Genomic DNA, 15,139 nt, shown 5'->3' on the forward strand with positions numbered 1-15,139 from the left:
AGCTTTCAAATCATCTTGAAAATTCTTATCGAACCCAAAAAAAAATAAAAAACACTGTTCTTTAATTATCTTTATGTTTTCTCTTTTATAGAAGAAACACTAGCCCTTTACTCTTTTTTGTTTTTGTTTTTTTACTTGTCTTAGTTGTCTTCATCTTATTTGTTTTGATAAATTATTGTTGTAATCTCTATCATTTACGATTGCCGCCAGATTGGGTAAGGCCCGGATTGTGGAATTTTCGTATCGCAACAAGTCGGCGTGATTCACGTTTATGTCCCACCTGGATCTCTATATATAAAGTGAATGATAGAGGAATAAAGCCTAAACAACATTACCATACTTTTTTTTGTTTTTGATAATTCTTCGTTTTATACAATTATTGTCCTGAAATATTTGCGACAAAATAATGGATTCGAGATTCATCCGTTCCACACCTTTCTTAAGGTTCTTCTCACCAATTCACCATCATATGATTGTTTTATGTGAATTTGACATATATAGACGTATGCATATATATAGATATCTATATATGTATGATTGTATGTATGACTGTCTATGTGATGCAGATGTAATGGTAAGAGTGAAAGTGATGAGAGGAATAAGGGAGATGAAGAAGAAAGAATAATTAGTAAACACTCCTTCTTGGTGAGTCCTCTTTGTATGAGCGGAGGAGATGGAGAATACAGTTACTCCACCAATTCTCTTCTTCAGGTTTTTTTAAAAAACTTCTTCTACTATACTTCGTTTTTTCGTTTATTTCTTATAAGACATGTCGTCCATGCATAAATTAGGAATGTTATTTATTATTATTATACAGTAGTTGAGATTGATAAGAATTAGAGTCCCATCAGTTATTCGGTTATGACTTTGTTGTTTTCGTTTCCTTCGGTTTACTTAGATTTATGACAATTGAAACCTAATTTTCTTTTGTACGATACATTTTGGGTTTAGTTGGTTTTGGTGCTAGTTGGTTTTAGCTAATCAGAGTTTAAAAAACGAAAAAATGAACATATTATTTTGATTTTATTTAAGTAAGTTACGTTTAATACTAGTATGTTATACGTAATTAAGAAATTTGACTATATCATGACTCGTTATTATTCGGTTTAGTTTAAGTTACACTAAATTGTGTTACGTAGGTTATGTTGGGTTGGTACTGAAAATTTTCGGTTTGTTGTTTGTATTTGGTTCGGTTTAGTTTATAATAGACCACCTCATGATCTGAAGCACCACTAGGACTCGTTAGTATAGAAATAATAATATAGAATTACACAATTAACGGGATAGAACACACATAAATTAAATAATTATGTAGGCCAAGAATCTGTCTGAATACAGAAAAGGTGATTATCTACTATTATGACAGAAGTTCTTAATTTGTTTCTTTTTATATTGTTTTTTCAGAGAAGAGTGTTATCAAAGGCTAAGCCGGTTTTGGTTAGGAACACAAAGGAAGTGATAATAAACTTAAACTTTCCTAGATACATTAAAGTAGCTGATTTGGGTTGTTCTTCGGGACAAAACACGTTCTTGGCCATGTCTGAAATTATCAATACTATCAATGTTCTGTGTCAACACATGAACCAAACCCCACCAGAAATAGATTGTTGCCTAAATGATCTCCCTAATAACGATTTTAACACAACGTTCAAATTCATACAATTCTTCAACGAGAAGAACGCCATGAGCAAAGAATCATACTTTGTCTCTGGAGTCCCGGGTTCCTTCTACTCGAGGCTCTTCCCACGCAGGAGTCTTCATTTCGTACATTCTTCTTATGGTCTCCATTGGCTCTCTAAGGTATGATTAGTGTTGCTATCATTCTATGTATAGAAACTGATTATTTTGATACTTTGAAATTTGATGTAATATTGGAAACTACAATTTGGTTGTAAGGTTCCAGAAGGGCTTGAAAACAATAAGATGAGTGTGTACATACAAAATTCAAGTCCTCTAAGTACATACAAAGCTTATTTAAATCAATTCGAAAGAGATTTCACGACATTTCTTAAGCTGCGTTCTGAAGAGATGGTTTCTAATGGGCGCATGGTTCTCACTTTCATCGGTAGAAGGACTATCGATAATCCACTGCATCGAGATTGTTGTCACTTTTGGACATTATTATCCAAATCTCTCCGTGACCTAGTCGTCGAGGTATTAATTTATGTAAATCTAACATTTTTCGTCTACATAATGAATATTTTTAAACGTACTTTACATATTTTATTTTTTTGTGTAGAAATCAATCAATCATACATGGTGAAAACGTGTGAAATGGTCCATATCCATCATATACTAGCTAGCTAGTGTTGGTTTTTCCCACACGTCCGATGTGACAATCTAACAAATTTGTCGTCATATTTTTGTTTTATAGGGTCTTGTGAGTGCATCAAAAGTTGATTCTTTCTACATACCATTTTACGACCCGAACGAAAGAGAGGTGACGGAGATGGTACAGAAAGAAGGTTCCTTTGAAATTAATGACTTGGAGACACATGGATATGATCTTGGCCATTGTAACCAAGACGAGACAAAGAGAAGTAAATCAGGGCAAAGTGAAGCCAATTACATCAGAGCGGTGAGTGAACCACTGCTCGTGGCTCACTTTGGAGCTGCCATTATCAACATATTGTTTGATAAGTTCGCACATCATGTGTCTCAACATGCTAGTTGCAGGAACAAAACGACCGTCAGCATAGTCGTTTCGCTGTCTAGGAAAAAAACTTTTCTCATGTCCTAATGTTTAATTTTGGCGATTCGTGGGGTCAAACATATACTAGATGTCATAAAACTTGTGATATATGTTATATATATTATAGTTTATAGTTTAGTTTTGTAAAGGATAAATATCCAGACTAGTTAATATGCGACAATGACACTTACTTAGTCTAGTGATGCGTGTTCGTGATATCGTTCTGCCACAATCAGAATTATATGTGAAGAATTATGAGGTATGGACCATATGAGACAAAAAGACATAAAAAAAACGAATAGAACATGCATTTGTTTTCTTTTTCTTTTGCCATCAGTCGTGGCCTAGACCGTACCACATATTATTTTTCACTCAAAATAAGAGTTGGAATTCATAAGTTGGCCAGGATAAGATGAACTTCCAGGTTTACAGAATTAAAGGCTGCGAAGTGCAGCCACCTTTAACAACATATTGGTGCGAGAAATGATAGTCACCAACGCAAATCCTTCCTCAAGGTTTTTTCTTTCTATCCAATTCATCAAATTCATATACAGATATATGTGTTTGTTGATTTGACATGGATATATTCCTCTCTCTGTGTATCTTATATATGACGCAGGTGTTGTTGTAAGAATTATGATGAAGAGTATAGTGAGGATGAACGGAGAACCACTAAATACCCTTTCGTGGGTGCTCTATGTATGAGTGGTGGAGATGTAGACAACAGTTACTCCACTAATTCTCTTCTTCAGGTGTTCTTCTTCTTCTCTATATATATGTTTTTATAAGACATGCATACAACTGTTTTTTTTTTTTCATAAAGGATACATAAATGGTATGATTAAAGACTTTACTAACTATTAGTTTCTTTATCCTTTCTCTCTTTTTTTTTTTTTTTAGAAAAGAGTTTTATCAATGACTAAGCCGATCTTAGTTAAAAACACAATGGAAATGTTGGCAAAGTTGGACTATCCTAAATGCATCAAGATAGCCGATTTAGGCTGCTCGTCGGGTCAAAACACGTTTATGGCCATGTCTGAGATCGTCAATACAATCAATGCGTTGTCTCAAGAACGGAAACAAAACTCGCCGGAGATAGAATGTTGTCTGAACGATCTTCATAGTAATGATTTCAACACAACGTTCAAGTTCATAACTTTCTTTAAGAAGCTTACAAGCGGAGGATCATGCTTTGTCTCTGGAGTCCCTGGTTCCTTTTACTCTAGGCTCTTCCCTCGCAACAGTCTTCATTTCATAAATTCAATTTACAGTATTCATTTCCTCTCCAAGGTCTTAGCGTATAAATATTTATTATAGTTATAACCGATTAATGTTATATTTTTTTTTACTTCTAGACATAAGTTTCCTTACAAGTAAAATTTCTAAGATGGTATTATATGGATTATGGACTTAGGTTCCCGACGGACTGGAGAAGAACAAGATGAGTGTGTATATAACGAGTTCAAGTCCTTTAAGTGAATACAAGGCTTACTTGCATCAGTTCCAAAGAGATTTTACGACATTTCTAAGAATGCGGTCTGAAGAGATGGTATCTTATGGACGTATGGTTCTCACACTCATCGGCAGAGACACTGTAGATGATCCTTTGTACAGAGATTGTTGCCATTTTTGGACTTTGTTATCCGATTCTCTCCGGGACTTAGTCTTCGAGGTATCAAGTTATTCCATAATTAATTAACTTTAAATACGTTCACGGATGGTTCATATAATACATGTCTTATCTGTTTTTTCATAGGGTCTTCTAAGTGAATCAAAGGTAAGTTCATTCAAAATGCCATTTTATGATCCAAGCAAAGAAGAAGTGAAGGAGATTATAAGAAAAGAGGGATCCTTCCAAATAAACGACTTGGAGACGTATGAATTTGACCTCGGCCATAGTAACGAAGACCGTAGCTTACCATCACATAGAGCTAAAGCAGGGCAAAAAGAAGCTAATTGTATACGAGCGGTGACTGAAACAATGCTCGTAGCTCACTTTGGAGATGCCATTATCGATGCATTGTTTAGAAAGTATGCGCATCATGTGTCTCTGCATGCTAGCTGCAGGGTTAAAACGTCTCTAACCCTAATCGTTTCATTGACTCGGAGATAAAGTTTTATATATCATGGACTAATTAATCATTGATTCGTGTGTGATGCGAAATATGTATTAAATAGTTACAACCAAACAATTAGTATCCTATAAGATACGATTTAAATAGATTCATTATTTGTGTACCCAATTGAAGAAACCAAGTTTAAAAATGAATGGAACCTAACATTAAAAATTAATATAAAAAGTTAAAAACCTTGGTGAATTTGAAAACTTGAAGATATATATTTGATTTTAAAATCCAATACAAACCGAATCAAAACCATACCAAAATCAATTATGTTTTACTTTGAATACAATTATTCATAAACCAACAAAAATTTAAAACCGGCCTAAGCCAAATTAAAATCCAGATTGAAACTCCAATCCAAAGCCCAATTAGAGACTAATAACTGTATGATATAGAACAATTGAATTGTGAGTGGTCGTATTAACGCAAACGTGCTACCGTGAAATAGAAGAGGCTTCACACTCTATAATGGTCAAAGAACAGACTTGTGCCCCTTAACTCTCCCACCACCACCCTCCCTGGCTCTTTTAATCAAACTACGTATATGAATCAAAATTATCAAACATAGTATAAGTTACGTTACAATCAATTAATTAGTTTTTTTTTCTTTTTGGATATCAACTGGAGCGTGTAAATATTAAATATTTTTATATATTGCTAATATTGTTAGAATCATGTAAGTACGTTCTTATAACTCGAGTTTAAATGTGTTAATTTGCGTCGAAGACAAAAAATAAATAGTTAATTAAATTCATAAGTTATAAAAGTAATTAGTAATTTATACAAATTTATTAAAATGTGATGAGGATTACATATTTACATATAATTAAGTCTACATGCATGCAGTCCATGTTAGTTAGCTAGTCGGTACTCTTCCCTCATCATTGGGACTAATAATAAGCAATAACTACTAAGTAGTCACGTACGTAGCTCTCTATTAATTCCTTTAGGTAATTCTTTATAGCTACTAACCAAAGTCTTCTCAACAGATGGAATATAAGTACACTTCGTATTATTTAAGTAGATTTGCTGGGGTCAATTTTTAGCTATACATAACGTTAAAGAATCACATTTTGTCATTTTACAGTTCCAAATTATCCCGCATATTATATATAGACTTTGAAAGTTATATATGTCACTAGCTACTTGTATTAGAGTTTTTTTAAATGTTTTTTTTTCAGAATTACTGAAAATCGAATGACTGTGTTGAGGATCATATAAAGTATGATGAATTACGTAAATTAAATAGAAATTGAAAAGAACGCTTCAAGATACGATGAGCTGCACTTGTAGATTGCAATTTGGGTACTTTGTAATATTCTAGACGTGGAATGGGTGCTCTTCACATCATGCATCCGTTAACGGAATCTGTATATATATACTTCCATCTTCACATACACAAGCCAACATGTGTTTATTTATATATATATATATATATGTATAGAATAAAAATTGTCTTATAAGTTCAATACTATTATTGTCTCAAGACTTGCTTAAAGAAGTCTTTATCGTAGCCTTCAGACAAGTTAGTTGGACCTGAGTTTTCTTAGAGTCAATTTTACACAACTTAAGATAATGTTATTCCATTATATATACACATTTACGTATAGATGTGATACGTTTACGTATTAAATAAAAATATATACGAAAATACGAAGATGGGAGTGGAGTAATGGTAGAGAGAGAGAGAAAGAGCCGTAGATTCCGTGAGAGACAGGCTTGCATTGCAATTATCATTACTCATTCCTCTCTTAACCCAAACCTATCTCTTAAATCTTTGCATCTTTCACCTAATCATCACTCGACAGTCCACACCAATAGGTTAACAAATCAATTTATATTAGCAGAAAAACCAATATGTGATTAGATTATTTTTTTGGGTAAAATACTCAACTTTTTTTAAGTGAATTTTTAATAATCCAAAATCATAAAAATACTAAGACTATGTTATATAGGTGATAATTAGAACTAACAAAATGTAAAGATTTAATCATACAGTTAAAAATACGAATATTAGTGATCAATATGCCTACAAGGCTACAAAAAACTACTGATATCAATCTGGAAACTAATTTGAACAAAAAAAACTAAAGAAACTATTTTACATGTGATTACACCCCGAATAAATCGTTTTACAGAGTAAGAAAAACGGGATAATGAGTGGAACAAACATATATTTACTATAGCAGTTGTCTAAAATTATACATTTTTCGTTACAAATAGTTACACATACTCTTCTTTCTCTCTCTTTATCTCATTGTAATGTGATTAGTTTGCCAAGTTGGGCAAATGGGAGAAGAGAGACAATAACAGAAGTACTAAATTTTAAGAGGCTACAAAAAGACAAGTCCAAACATATTCACACACTTAAAAAGCTCTCTCTCTCATATATTTTTGTTCTATATGTGTGGTGTCTCTCTTTGACTCCTCTCTTCTTATATCACTCACTATTTATGTATCAATCTCTCCACACATCTCTCTCCATCCCACACACATCTTCTTCTTTACACATTACTATATATGCATCTCTCATCCTTAACTTGTTCATAATCAACAACACAAATCCTCTTCTGAGCCTGATCCGTTCTTGATCTCTTTGATTTTGAATCTCCGGCTAATGGAAGCGTTCCAAGAGGCCACAAAGGAGCAATCTTTGATTCTTAAAGGGAAGCGGACGAAGCGACAACGTCCACAATCTCCTATTCCGTTCTCTATGATCTCCCCTCCCATAGTTTCTTCCCCAGCACGCGACATGGATGGAGAATTCACTTATCTTGATTCCAAGGACAATGCTATAGGCGGGAACGATGAGGTAAACCACAAAAAGGATGGTTTGATCACGTCTTCATCTTCATCAGCCTCTTGGTCTTCCCACAACGACACAACATTGAAGGCAGCAGAAGACGAGGAAGATCAAGACATAGCCAATTGTTTGATCCTCCTTGCCCAAGGGCACTTTCTTCCCCACAGCAACCAACACTTAACAAACAGCAACAACAACAGCAATACTGCAGCGTATAGATTCACCAGCAGGAGGTTTCTAGAGACTTCTTCTTCTAACGGTGGTGGTAAAGCCGGTTACTACGTATATCAGTGCAAGACATGTGACCGGACCTTCCCTTCTTTCCAGGCTTTGGGTGGCCATAGAGCTAGCCACAAGAAACCTAAAGCCACCTCTTTCTACTCCAACCTTGACATCAAGAAGAACGTTTATGCGAACGACGCCGCTTCACTCGTCACAACCACAACTGTTTACAATAACAACAAGAACAATAACAATAGATCGCTTGTCGTGTACGGTAAGGCAAGTAACAATAAGGTTCATGAATGTGGAATCTGTGGAGCCGAGTTTACGTCCGGACAAGCCTTAGGTGGCCACATGAGACGGCACAGAGGCGCGGTTGTAGTAGCGGCGACGGTAGCCCCCACGGTGACGGTGGCCACGGCTGCGGCCAACACGGAGCTATCACTGTCGTCGATGTCGTTCGATCAAATATCGGACGGTCAGGATAATCTGGTGATGCCAGAGAGAAAGAAAGCTAGGAAGACGGTCGTGTCACTGGATTTGGATCTGAATCTACCAGCACCGGAAGATGAGAACCGGGTCAACAACGGGTACAGCTTTGCTTCAAAGCAAAATCAAGAACAAGAAGAGCAACAGATGAAGCAAAGAGAAGAACCAAAGTCTCTTGTCTTGTCTGCTCCTCCTACTTTAGTGGATTGCCACTACTGAATTTATTATAACAATTCATTATTTAACCCCAAAATTATTATTTTTAAAAATCTTTTTGGTTTACTCTCAGATTTGATCATTCATTGTTTCTCTATCGAACATGTTTTTCTTTTTGTCGAACTGATTCTTTGCTTGTTCAAGACTTGCGAGATTTTTTTTTTTTTTTTTTTTTTTTTGGGTGTCGTTTTTACAAAAGTACTAAAAAAAATATATAAGCATTTTGTTAGTTTTCGATTTGTTTGTTGTAAAAGAAAATTGTATAGAATATATTGATGTCACGTTCTTTAATACTTTTTGATCAAATAATTTTTTTTATATTTTTTCCTCCCTCGAAGAAAATACTAAAAAGGTCATGAAAAGGGCGTGACGATCTAAATCCTTGCAGATCAATGAAAAAGTTCTCTCTTCTTTTCTGTTGACAATAAAGTTTAAGTTTGAGGATGCAACAAATTGGGAAAATCATATATATATATATATATATGTATGTGTTTGAAACTAAATAATTATATATCAAAGAGTATATTTTTATTAATATATGTCTTTAATTATATTCCCACTAATGATTTTTTTGTTCCCATAATAATAATGTTTGTTATATTCACATTCTGTTTTACTTGCAATGAATGCTTTTCCTGGATTCCAGGATCTCCACTGAAAAGAAAATTTTATTTATCTTTCAAAATATCTATTTTTCATTGAAAAAACGGAGCAAGTATTTGACTAAACTACTCACTCATGTTACACAAAACTAGTGTATATGGTGACCCAACACTTATTCAATTCTTAAGAAAATATATATGTAACCGTTTCAAAACAAAAGATGCCAGAGCAACATGGGCTTATAAAGCTTAAAGATCTGGCCCAAAATATATAGATTTTTAGAGGATCCAACTATTTTCGTATGAAAACCCAAATTCGAAATGTTGTCGTTTATAAATAAAGTCAGCAAAAGATACCAAGTTTCTTGCGATCTAAGGTACTCTTTTCTTGGGCTTTTCATATCATTCACTCTCCTCCGGCAAATCAAGAGAGAGAGAGAGAGAGAGAGAGAGATTGGAAAAGATGATACTAGAACGCAACTGCGGCTTTCTGTTAATGGATCGCGACTCCAAGAAACCTGGTGTAGCTTTGCCGGCGGCGACGGGTAACGCTGCGGCGGAGACATCTCTCGCTCCTGGCTTCCGATTTCATCCATCCGATGAAGAACTCATTAGCTATTACTTGAAGAGGAAGGTTCAGGGCAAACTCATGCGTTTGGATGCTATTGGAGAAATCGATATTTACAAGCACGAGCCTTGGAACTTAGCAGGTTTAATCTTCCGCTGTTTCTTGGCTTGTGATTCAACTTTGGCGTCAGTGTTAGATTTCTTGTTCTTCAAGTTTTTTTGTTCTGCTTAGGTTATAACTCTGAATCATTCCCTCCAAATTTAACCCTTCGATGCGTCAAATAACCCCATTTAACTCTTACTCGAAATCTGAAGCATTTCTCGCAAATTCATGTTGTGGAACTGGTTACTTTAAATTCTAGAAATGTAGGTATGAGTTAGTGTTATATTTAGTCTTTGTGGTTTCTTTGTTCAGAGCATTCGAAGTTGAAGACAAGGGACAAAGAATGGTACTTCTTCAGTGCCTTGGATAAGAAGTATTCCACTGGTACTTCTGTAAAGCGAACGACAAAGCAAGGCTACTGGAATGTCACCGGAAAAGACAGGGAAATCCGCAGAGGAGACAGTGAGGTGATCATTGGTAAGACCAAGATTCTTGTGTTTTACAAGGGGCGTGCTCCACACGGTCGGCGAACTAATTGGGTGATGCATGAGTATCGCCTCGCTGAAGATAACAAATCCCTTAAGGTGATATATTCTGTCCGAGTTGATTTTGTTTCAGGATTATTATCTTTGATCAGATGATGCTTCCAAATAGTCTATTTGGTTTTTAAAAGTTATATTCTATGCGTTCTTCAATAATCAGAACTGGTTTCTTTGTGCTTCTTGAAATTGATTTAGAATTAAGGTGGCCGCTGCTTATATATTCGTCTCTCTGGTTTTCACTAGAACTGGATTTGATAATCTCTTTTGATTCAACTCTTATCAATGACTTGAGTTTGTGGGGATGCAGGTAAATGCGTACGTATTGTGTAAAGTTTTCCTCAAGGAAAACCCCGGGGAATGTATTGGAAGCAGATATGCACCATTCTTGGAACAAGAGTGGGATGATGATGGTGAAAGAGCTGTGACCCCTGTTCCACTTGTTGTACAGGTTTTTTGCTTCTTCCTATATACTCTGTTTGTTTGGCCCTTTGGTTTGCTTTACAGCAAACGTGAACGTAAAGCTATGAAAACTTCGTGTAGATCGACAACAACAACAAGGAACATCATGATGAAGCACTGAAGAGAGCACCATTGCCTCATTGTGACCTCGACAAAGAAGCTCCATTGCCTCATTGTGACCTCGACAAAGAAGCTCAATTGCCTTTTTGTGTCCTCAACAAAGAAGCTACTTTGCCTCTCGTCGGAGACAAACGCAAGCGTGGAATCGACTCAAGTGGAAACTCCAACAGCTCAAGTCAAACCACTCAGGACCATTGTGCCTCCACAGAAGAAACAAGTGTTGACACTGGTGCCGCTGAGTCGCTGCAGATCTTAGAACAACTTAAGAGCTCAGTCGCCAATATGATCGATGATCTGCAGAACGAAAAAGAACCAGTAGCTAAAAAGGTGTCTGCAAGCAAAAGAGTCGAGGATCTGCTGAAGGAGAAGGACAAGATGGTATTGTTGAGAAAGACGCAAAAGCGTGAAATGATGGAGGCAGAAATGGTGATAAACTTTCTTGAAGATAAGATTAAAACGTTGTGTATGGAGAATAAGGAGCTAGAGAAGAACAAAAGTAACAAGAGACAACGCTCTTCTTGAAGGCATAGAACAGAACAAAGAGTACCCATTAATATGTTGTCTCTTGTTTCTCTAGCTTATGTTGAGTCTCACGAGACTTAGTCATGTGAGCTATGTTGGATGGATTGGTATTGTCATGAAACTCTATTTGCTCAATTAGGATTAAACAGAACTTGGATTTCAGGCATGTAAAGTTCTTTTTCTTTTGCCATATGTTATGATGTAATCATCTATAATAAAAAAAAGTTATCAAGATAGAAATTTATCATCTTATTAAATGTAATATATATATATATATATAAATTCATATCCTTAAAGGATCTATATAGAGTTATTTTTGCAATAATTTTAATATATATATTTAGTAATTATATGACTAGTTCAAGGCTTTTTTTTGGATTTGAATCCTTTTTTTATTTTAATATTTTGTAGTGAGTAAGATATTTGTCAACGAAAATAAATAGACTGAAAAAACAGATTTGCTATTCCCAACGACCTCAACATGTTGGTTGGAATGTTCTAGAATCAGAAAATATTAGCTAAGGTGTTGACGTGTCACCTAACTAAGATTATACCGTCACTACTCGAATATCACAGCACCGTCACTTTATAATCTCTACAATCTCTCACCTTCGTGGAAGATTTTAAAACCTTCGCTGCGTAATTTCTTCCTTTTCCTTTTTTTCTTCTCTTTTTCTTTTTTCTTTTTCTTTCCACGGTTGCTTATTTCTAATGGCATCGTGATCGATTCATCTCCTCTCTCTCTCTTCTCCCTTCCAATTTTCCCAATTCTTTTTTTTAAAACCCTAATTTTTGGATATCTAATTTATCTATTCTCGGAATCTGCAACTCTCTACTCGATTTGCTCCCCCCCCCCCCCCCCCAATTAAAAACCCTTGCTTTCTTTGTGTTCTGGTTCACCGATTGATGGGTCGTGGCTCAGTGACGTCGCTTGCTCCTGGGTTCCGTTTTCACCCTACGGACGAGGAACTCGTTCGCTACTACCTTAAGCGTAAGGTCTGCAACAAACCCTTTAAGTTCGATGCTATATCCGTCACCGACATATACAAATCCGAGCCATGGGATCTACCAGGTCACTTTTTTCTCAAATCTCTCCTTTTGTTTTCTGGTTAGATCGAATTATGTTAGCTCCATTATGATCTAGAATTCTGATTGATTCGATTCATTTTTTGTGTGTATAGGCAAGTCGAAGCTGAAAAGTAGAGACTTGGAATGGTACTTCTTTAGTATGCTGGATAAGAAGTACAGCAATGGTTCCAAGACTAATCGTGCGACGGAGAAAGGGTATTGGAAGACGACGGGGAAAGATCGGGAGATTCGCAATGGTCCAAGAGTCGTAGGGATGAAAAAGACACTTGTTTATCACAAGGGTCGAGCTCCTCGTGGTGAAAGGACCAACTGGGTTATGCACGAGTACCGGCTCTCTGATGAGGACTTGAAGAAAGCTGGTGTGCCGCAAGTAAGATTTGAGCAATTGGGTTTCTTTTTTCCATATTTGGTCTGAAAGTTTTTTTCTTTTATGCTTATGGATTGAGTGGCTGACTTTGTTGAGTCGTTGTTTTGGTGGTTGGTGGAGAAGGAAGCATATGTTTTATGTAGGATATTTCAGAAAAGTGGTACGGGGCCTAAGAATGGGGAGCAGTACGGTGCTCCGTTTCTTGAGGAAGAGTGGGAAGAAGATGCAATGACATATGTTCCAGATCAAGATGCTTTCAGTGAAGGATTGGGTGTCGATGATGATGTTTATGTCGATATTGATGACAATGAAGAGGTTTGTGTTATAAGTAGTTCCTACCTCGTTCTTCAACAATGTAGAAATTATTTCTCTTTGTGAATACTGTGTAGTAGTAAGAGGTATCTGTGATGTGGTTAGAAAGATGGTTGGGGTATCGCAAATGCAAAAGAGTGATGAACAGTGTTTCGTGTTGGGCATGATCACTAATGGCAAGCATTGGGTGCCCTTTTGCTTAGTGCTGGAATAGTATACCTGTTTAGATTAAAGATAGGGGATGGATATTAGAGATAGCGGAGGTCTTTAGATTAGAGATAGCGGAGGTCTTGGCATATTCATGACGATATACATCTTCTTATTGTTTGGATTCATTCATGATATGTTTTTTTTTGGTGTGAGCGTCTGATATGATTTCCTTTTGCAGAAGCCCGAAAATTTGGTTGTCTATGATGCTGTTCCTATTCTACCTAACTACTGCCATGGAGAATCAAGCAACAATGTTGAATCAGGCAACTACTCAGACTCTGGAAATTACATTCAACAAGGAAACTACGTTGTTGACTCTGGTGGCTACTTTGAGCAACCAGTTGAAACTTTTGAGGAAGATAAGAAGCCTATCATACGGGATGGTAGCATACAGCCTTGTTCGCTGTTTCCGGAGGACCAAATTGGCTGTGGTGTGCAGGACGAGAATGCAGTGAATAATCTGGATTCGTCCAACAACAATGTGTTCGACGCTGATACATGCTACAGTGACATTCCTATTGATACTAACTATTTACCCGATGAGCCATTCATGGATCCTAACAACAATCTTCCACTCAACGATGGTCTGTACCTGGAAACTAATGATCTCAGCTGTGTTCAACAAGATGATTTTAACTTCGAAGATTATCTCAACTTCTGTGATGATGAGGGTTTTATTCTTGACGATTCTCAATTTATGGGATCTGAAGATGCTCTTCCCGATCAAGAAGGCCTTGACCAAAAAGTAAGACTTGTGCATTCAACATGCTTAGTTTTTCTGTATGTTAAAACTCCTTTTTAACTCACCTTTACACCAACAGCTTTCCCCTGAAGAATTGGAGAAGGAGGTCGCAGAAGGCAAAGAGGTGGTGGAGAAAAAAGAAAGTGGTGAAGGATCTTGCTCAAAACGAGATGCAGATCTCACTGAATTTGATTCAGGTAATGGTCAGATATTCATTGATTCATCGTAAAGCAAATCATTTGATTGATTCTGACCCTTCTAAAACTAAATCTGCAGCTTCGAAGTACCCTTTTCTCAAAAAGACAAGCCACATGCTTGGAGCTATTCCTGCCCCATCTTCATTTGCTTCACAGTTCAAATCAAAGGACGCTGCAATCCGGCTACACTCAGCACAATCTTCTGGTTCAGTTCACGTGACTGCAGGTATGATCAGAATATCAAACATGACTCTAGCAGCGGATAGCAGTATGGGCTGGTCATATGACAAGAACGGTAACCTCAATGTAGTCCTTTCATTTGGAGTGGTCCAACGGGATGATGAACTGAGTGCCTCGGGAAGTAAGACAGCAACTACGGCGACAAGAGCTATGCTGATCTTCATGTGTTTATGGGTTCTCTTACTATCTGTTAGCTTCAAAATAGTAACCATGGTCTCTGCTCGGTAATAGCATCAAAAGTTGAATCGTCTCAAAGACTATTTTTGGTGTTTGTATCTTTCCAATTATATAGTGTTTACTCTGGCAGTGCTTTGCTGCTCAATAGTTTATTTATCTTTTCAAGGGATTTTGTGTAGTCTGAAATGCTCTTTATAATTTCTAGCTTGAGCTTCTAGAAATAAGAACATAACAAATTTCTTTGTGACAGTTATTTATTTGATCTCTGCTCTTTGTGAGTTCTTACTATTAAGAAACAATTGATCATTTTGATCTCTGCTTTTTGTGAGTTCTTACTATTGGGAA

At 36.3% G+C, this 15,139-nt stretch overlaps 5 protein-coding genes across 7 annotated transcripts; all 5 read left to right on the plus strand.

The window, feature by feature from the left end:
• The first annotated feature begins 226 nt into the window (after positions 1 to 226).
• Positions 227 to 2,883, plus strand: LOC111830063 (salicylate/benzoate carboxyl methyltransferase). Of its 2 annotated transcripts, XM_023780885.1 has the most exons (6): positions 227 to 444; positions 567 to 711; positions 1,405 to 1,800; positions 1,897 to 2,154; positions 2,240 to 2,277; positions 2,375 to 2,465. In XM_023780885.1, exons 1-5 carry the CDS (start codon positions 407 to 409, stop codon positions 2,261 to 2,263), a joined length of 861 nt encoding a protein of 286 aa, XP_023636653.1. In that variant the 5' UTR covers positions 227 to 406; the 3' UTR covers positions 2,264 to 2,277; positions 2,375 to 2,465. The 2 variants fall into 2 exon arrangements, with proteins under 2 accessions (XP_023636653.1, XP_023636652.1); XM_023780884.1 differs by lacking the exon at positions 2,240 to 2,277 and having other exon boundaries at positions 2,375 to 2,883.
• Positions 2,884 to 3,102: 219 nt separating this feature from the next.
• On the plus strand, positions 3,103 to 4,814 carry LOC17881155 (salicylate/benzoate carboxyl methyltransferase). Its single transcript, XM_006287855.2, has 5 exons — positions 3,103 to 3,207; positions 3,312 to 3,444; positions 3,593 to 3,982; positions 4,107 to 4,364; positions 4,449 to 4,814. The coding sequence occupies exons 1-5, from the start codon at positions 3,176 to 3,178 to the stop codon at positions 4,803 to 4,805; spliced, it is 1,170 nt and encodes a 389-aa protein (XP_006287917.1). The 5' UTR covers positions 3,103 to 3,175; the 3' UTR covers positions 4,806 to 4,814.
• Positions 4,815 to 7,399: 2,585 nt separating this feature from the next.
• LOC17881908 (zinc finger protein ZAT5) lies at positions 7,400 to 8,599 on the plus strand. The gene has a single exon (XM_006289786.2). It carries the CDS (start codon positions 7,433 to 7,435, stop codon positions 8,546 to 8,548), a length of 1,116 nt encoding a protein of 371 aa, XP_006289848.1. The 5' UTR covers positions 7,400 to 7,432; the 3' UTR covers positions 8,549 to 8,599.
• Positions 8,600 to 9,643: 1,044 nt separating this feature from the next.
• On the plus strand, positions 9,644 to 11,460 carry LOC111830234 (NAC domain containing protein 52-like). Its single transcript, XM_023781891.1, has 4 exons — positions 9,644 to 9,857; positions 10,130 to 10,401; positions 10,667 to 10,807; positions 10,900 to 11,460. Exons 1-4 carry the CDS (start codon positions 9,644 to 9,646, stop codon positions 11,458 to 11,460), a joined length of 1,188 nt encoding a protein of 395 aa, XP_023637659.1.
• Positions 11,461 to 12,094: 634 nt separating this feature from the next.
• Positions 12,095 to 15,100, plus strand: LOC17881878 (NAC domain-containing protein 78). 2 transcript variants are annotated; one of them, XM_023780025.1, is made up of 6 exons: positions 12,095 to 12,532; positions 12,642 to 12,919; positions 13,037 to 13,231; positions 13,617 to 14,183; positions 14,260 to 14,377; positions 14,457 to 15,100. In XM_023780025.1, exons 1-6 carry the CDS (start codon positions 12,367 to 12,369, stop codon positions 14,843 to 14,845), a joined length of 1,713 nt encoding a protein of 570 aa, XP_023635793.1. In that variant the 5' UTR covers positions 12,095 to 12,366; the 3' UTR covers positions 14,846 to 15,100. The 2 variants fall into 2 exon arrangements, with proteins under 2 accessions (XP_023635793.1, XP_023635794.1); XM_023780026.1 differs by having other exon boundaries at positions 13,040 to 13,231.
• The last annotated feature ends 39 nt before the right edge of the window (positions 15,101 to 15,139 follow it).

This window comes from Capsella rubella, unplaced genomic scaffold, assembly GCF_000375325.1.
Source record: "Capsella rubella cultivar Monte Gargano unplaced genomic scaffold, Caprub1_0 scaffold_6, whole genome shotgun sequence".
Lineage (NCBI taxonomy): Eukaryota > Viridiplantae > Streptophyta > Magnoliopsida > Brassicales > Brassicaceae > Capsella > Capsella rubella.

What these genes read in the sequence shown, in the direction of transcription:
- LOC17881908 (XM_006289786.2), top strand. Translation starts at nt 7,433, where the DNA reads ATGGAAGCGTTCCAAGAGGCCACAAAGGAGCAATCTTTGATTCTTAAA.
- LOC111830234 (XM_023781891.1), top strand. Translation starts at nt 9,644, where the DNA reads ATGGATCGCGACTCCAAGAAACCTGGTGTAGCTTTGCCGGCGGCGACG. An exon ending in CGAGCCTTGGAACTTAGCAG is followed by an intron (nt 9,858 to 10,129) that starts GTTTAATCTTCC and finishes TTCTTTGTTCAG; the next exon opens with AGCATTCGAAGTTGAAGACA. An exon ending in CTGTTCCACTTGTTGTACAG is followed by an intron (nt 10,808 to 10,899) that starts GTTTTTTGCTTC and finishes AACTTCGTGTAG; the next exon opens with ATCGACAACAACAACAAGGA.
- LOC17881878 (XM_023780025.1), top strand. Translation starts at nt 12,367, where the DNA reads ATGGGTCGTGGCTCAGTGACGTCGCTTGCTCCTGGGTTCCGTTTTCAC. An exon ending in CGAGCCATGGGATCTACCAG is followed by an intron (nt 12,533 to 12,641) that starts GTCACTTTTTTC and finishes TTGTGTGTATAG; the next exon opens with GCAAGTCGAAGCTGAAAAGT. An exon ending in AGAAAGCTGGTGTGCCGCAA is followed by an intron (nt 12,920 to 13,036) that starts GTAAGATTTGAG and finishes TGGTTGGTGGAG; the next exon opens with AAGGAAGCATATGTTTTATG.
- LOC111830063 (XM_023780884.1), top strand. Translation starts at nt 407, where the DNA reads ATGGATTCGAGATTCATCCGTTCCACACCTTTCTTAAG. An exon ending in CCACCAATTCTCTTCTTCAG is followed by an intron (nt 712 to 1,404) that starts GTTTTTTTAAAA and finishes TTGTTTTTTCAG; the next exon opens with AGAAGAGTGTTATCAAAGGC. An exon ending in GTCTCCATTGGCTCTCTAAG is followed by an intron (nt 1,801 to 1,896) that starts GTATGATTAGTG and finishes TTTGGTTGTAAG; the next exon opens with GTTCCAGAAGGGCTTGAAAA.
- LOC17881155 (XM_006287855.2), top strand. Translation starts at nt 3,176, where the DNA reads ATGATAGTCACCAACGCAAATCCTTCCTCAAG. An exon ending in CCACTAATTCTCTTCTTCAG is followed by an intron (nt 3,445 to 3,592) that starts GTGTTCTTCTTC and finishes TTTTTTTTTTAG; the next exon opens with AAAAGAGTTTTATCAATGAC. An exon ending in TCCGGGACTTAGTCTTCGAG is followed by an intron (nt 4,365 to 4,448) that starts GTATCAAGTTAT and finishes GTTTTTTCATAG; the next exon opens with GGTCTTCTAAGTGAATCAAA.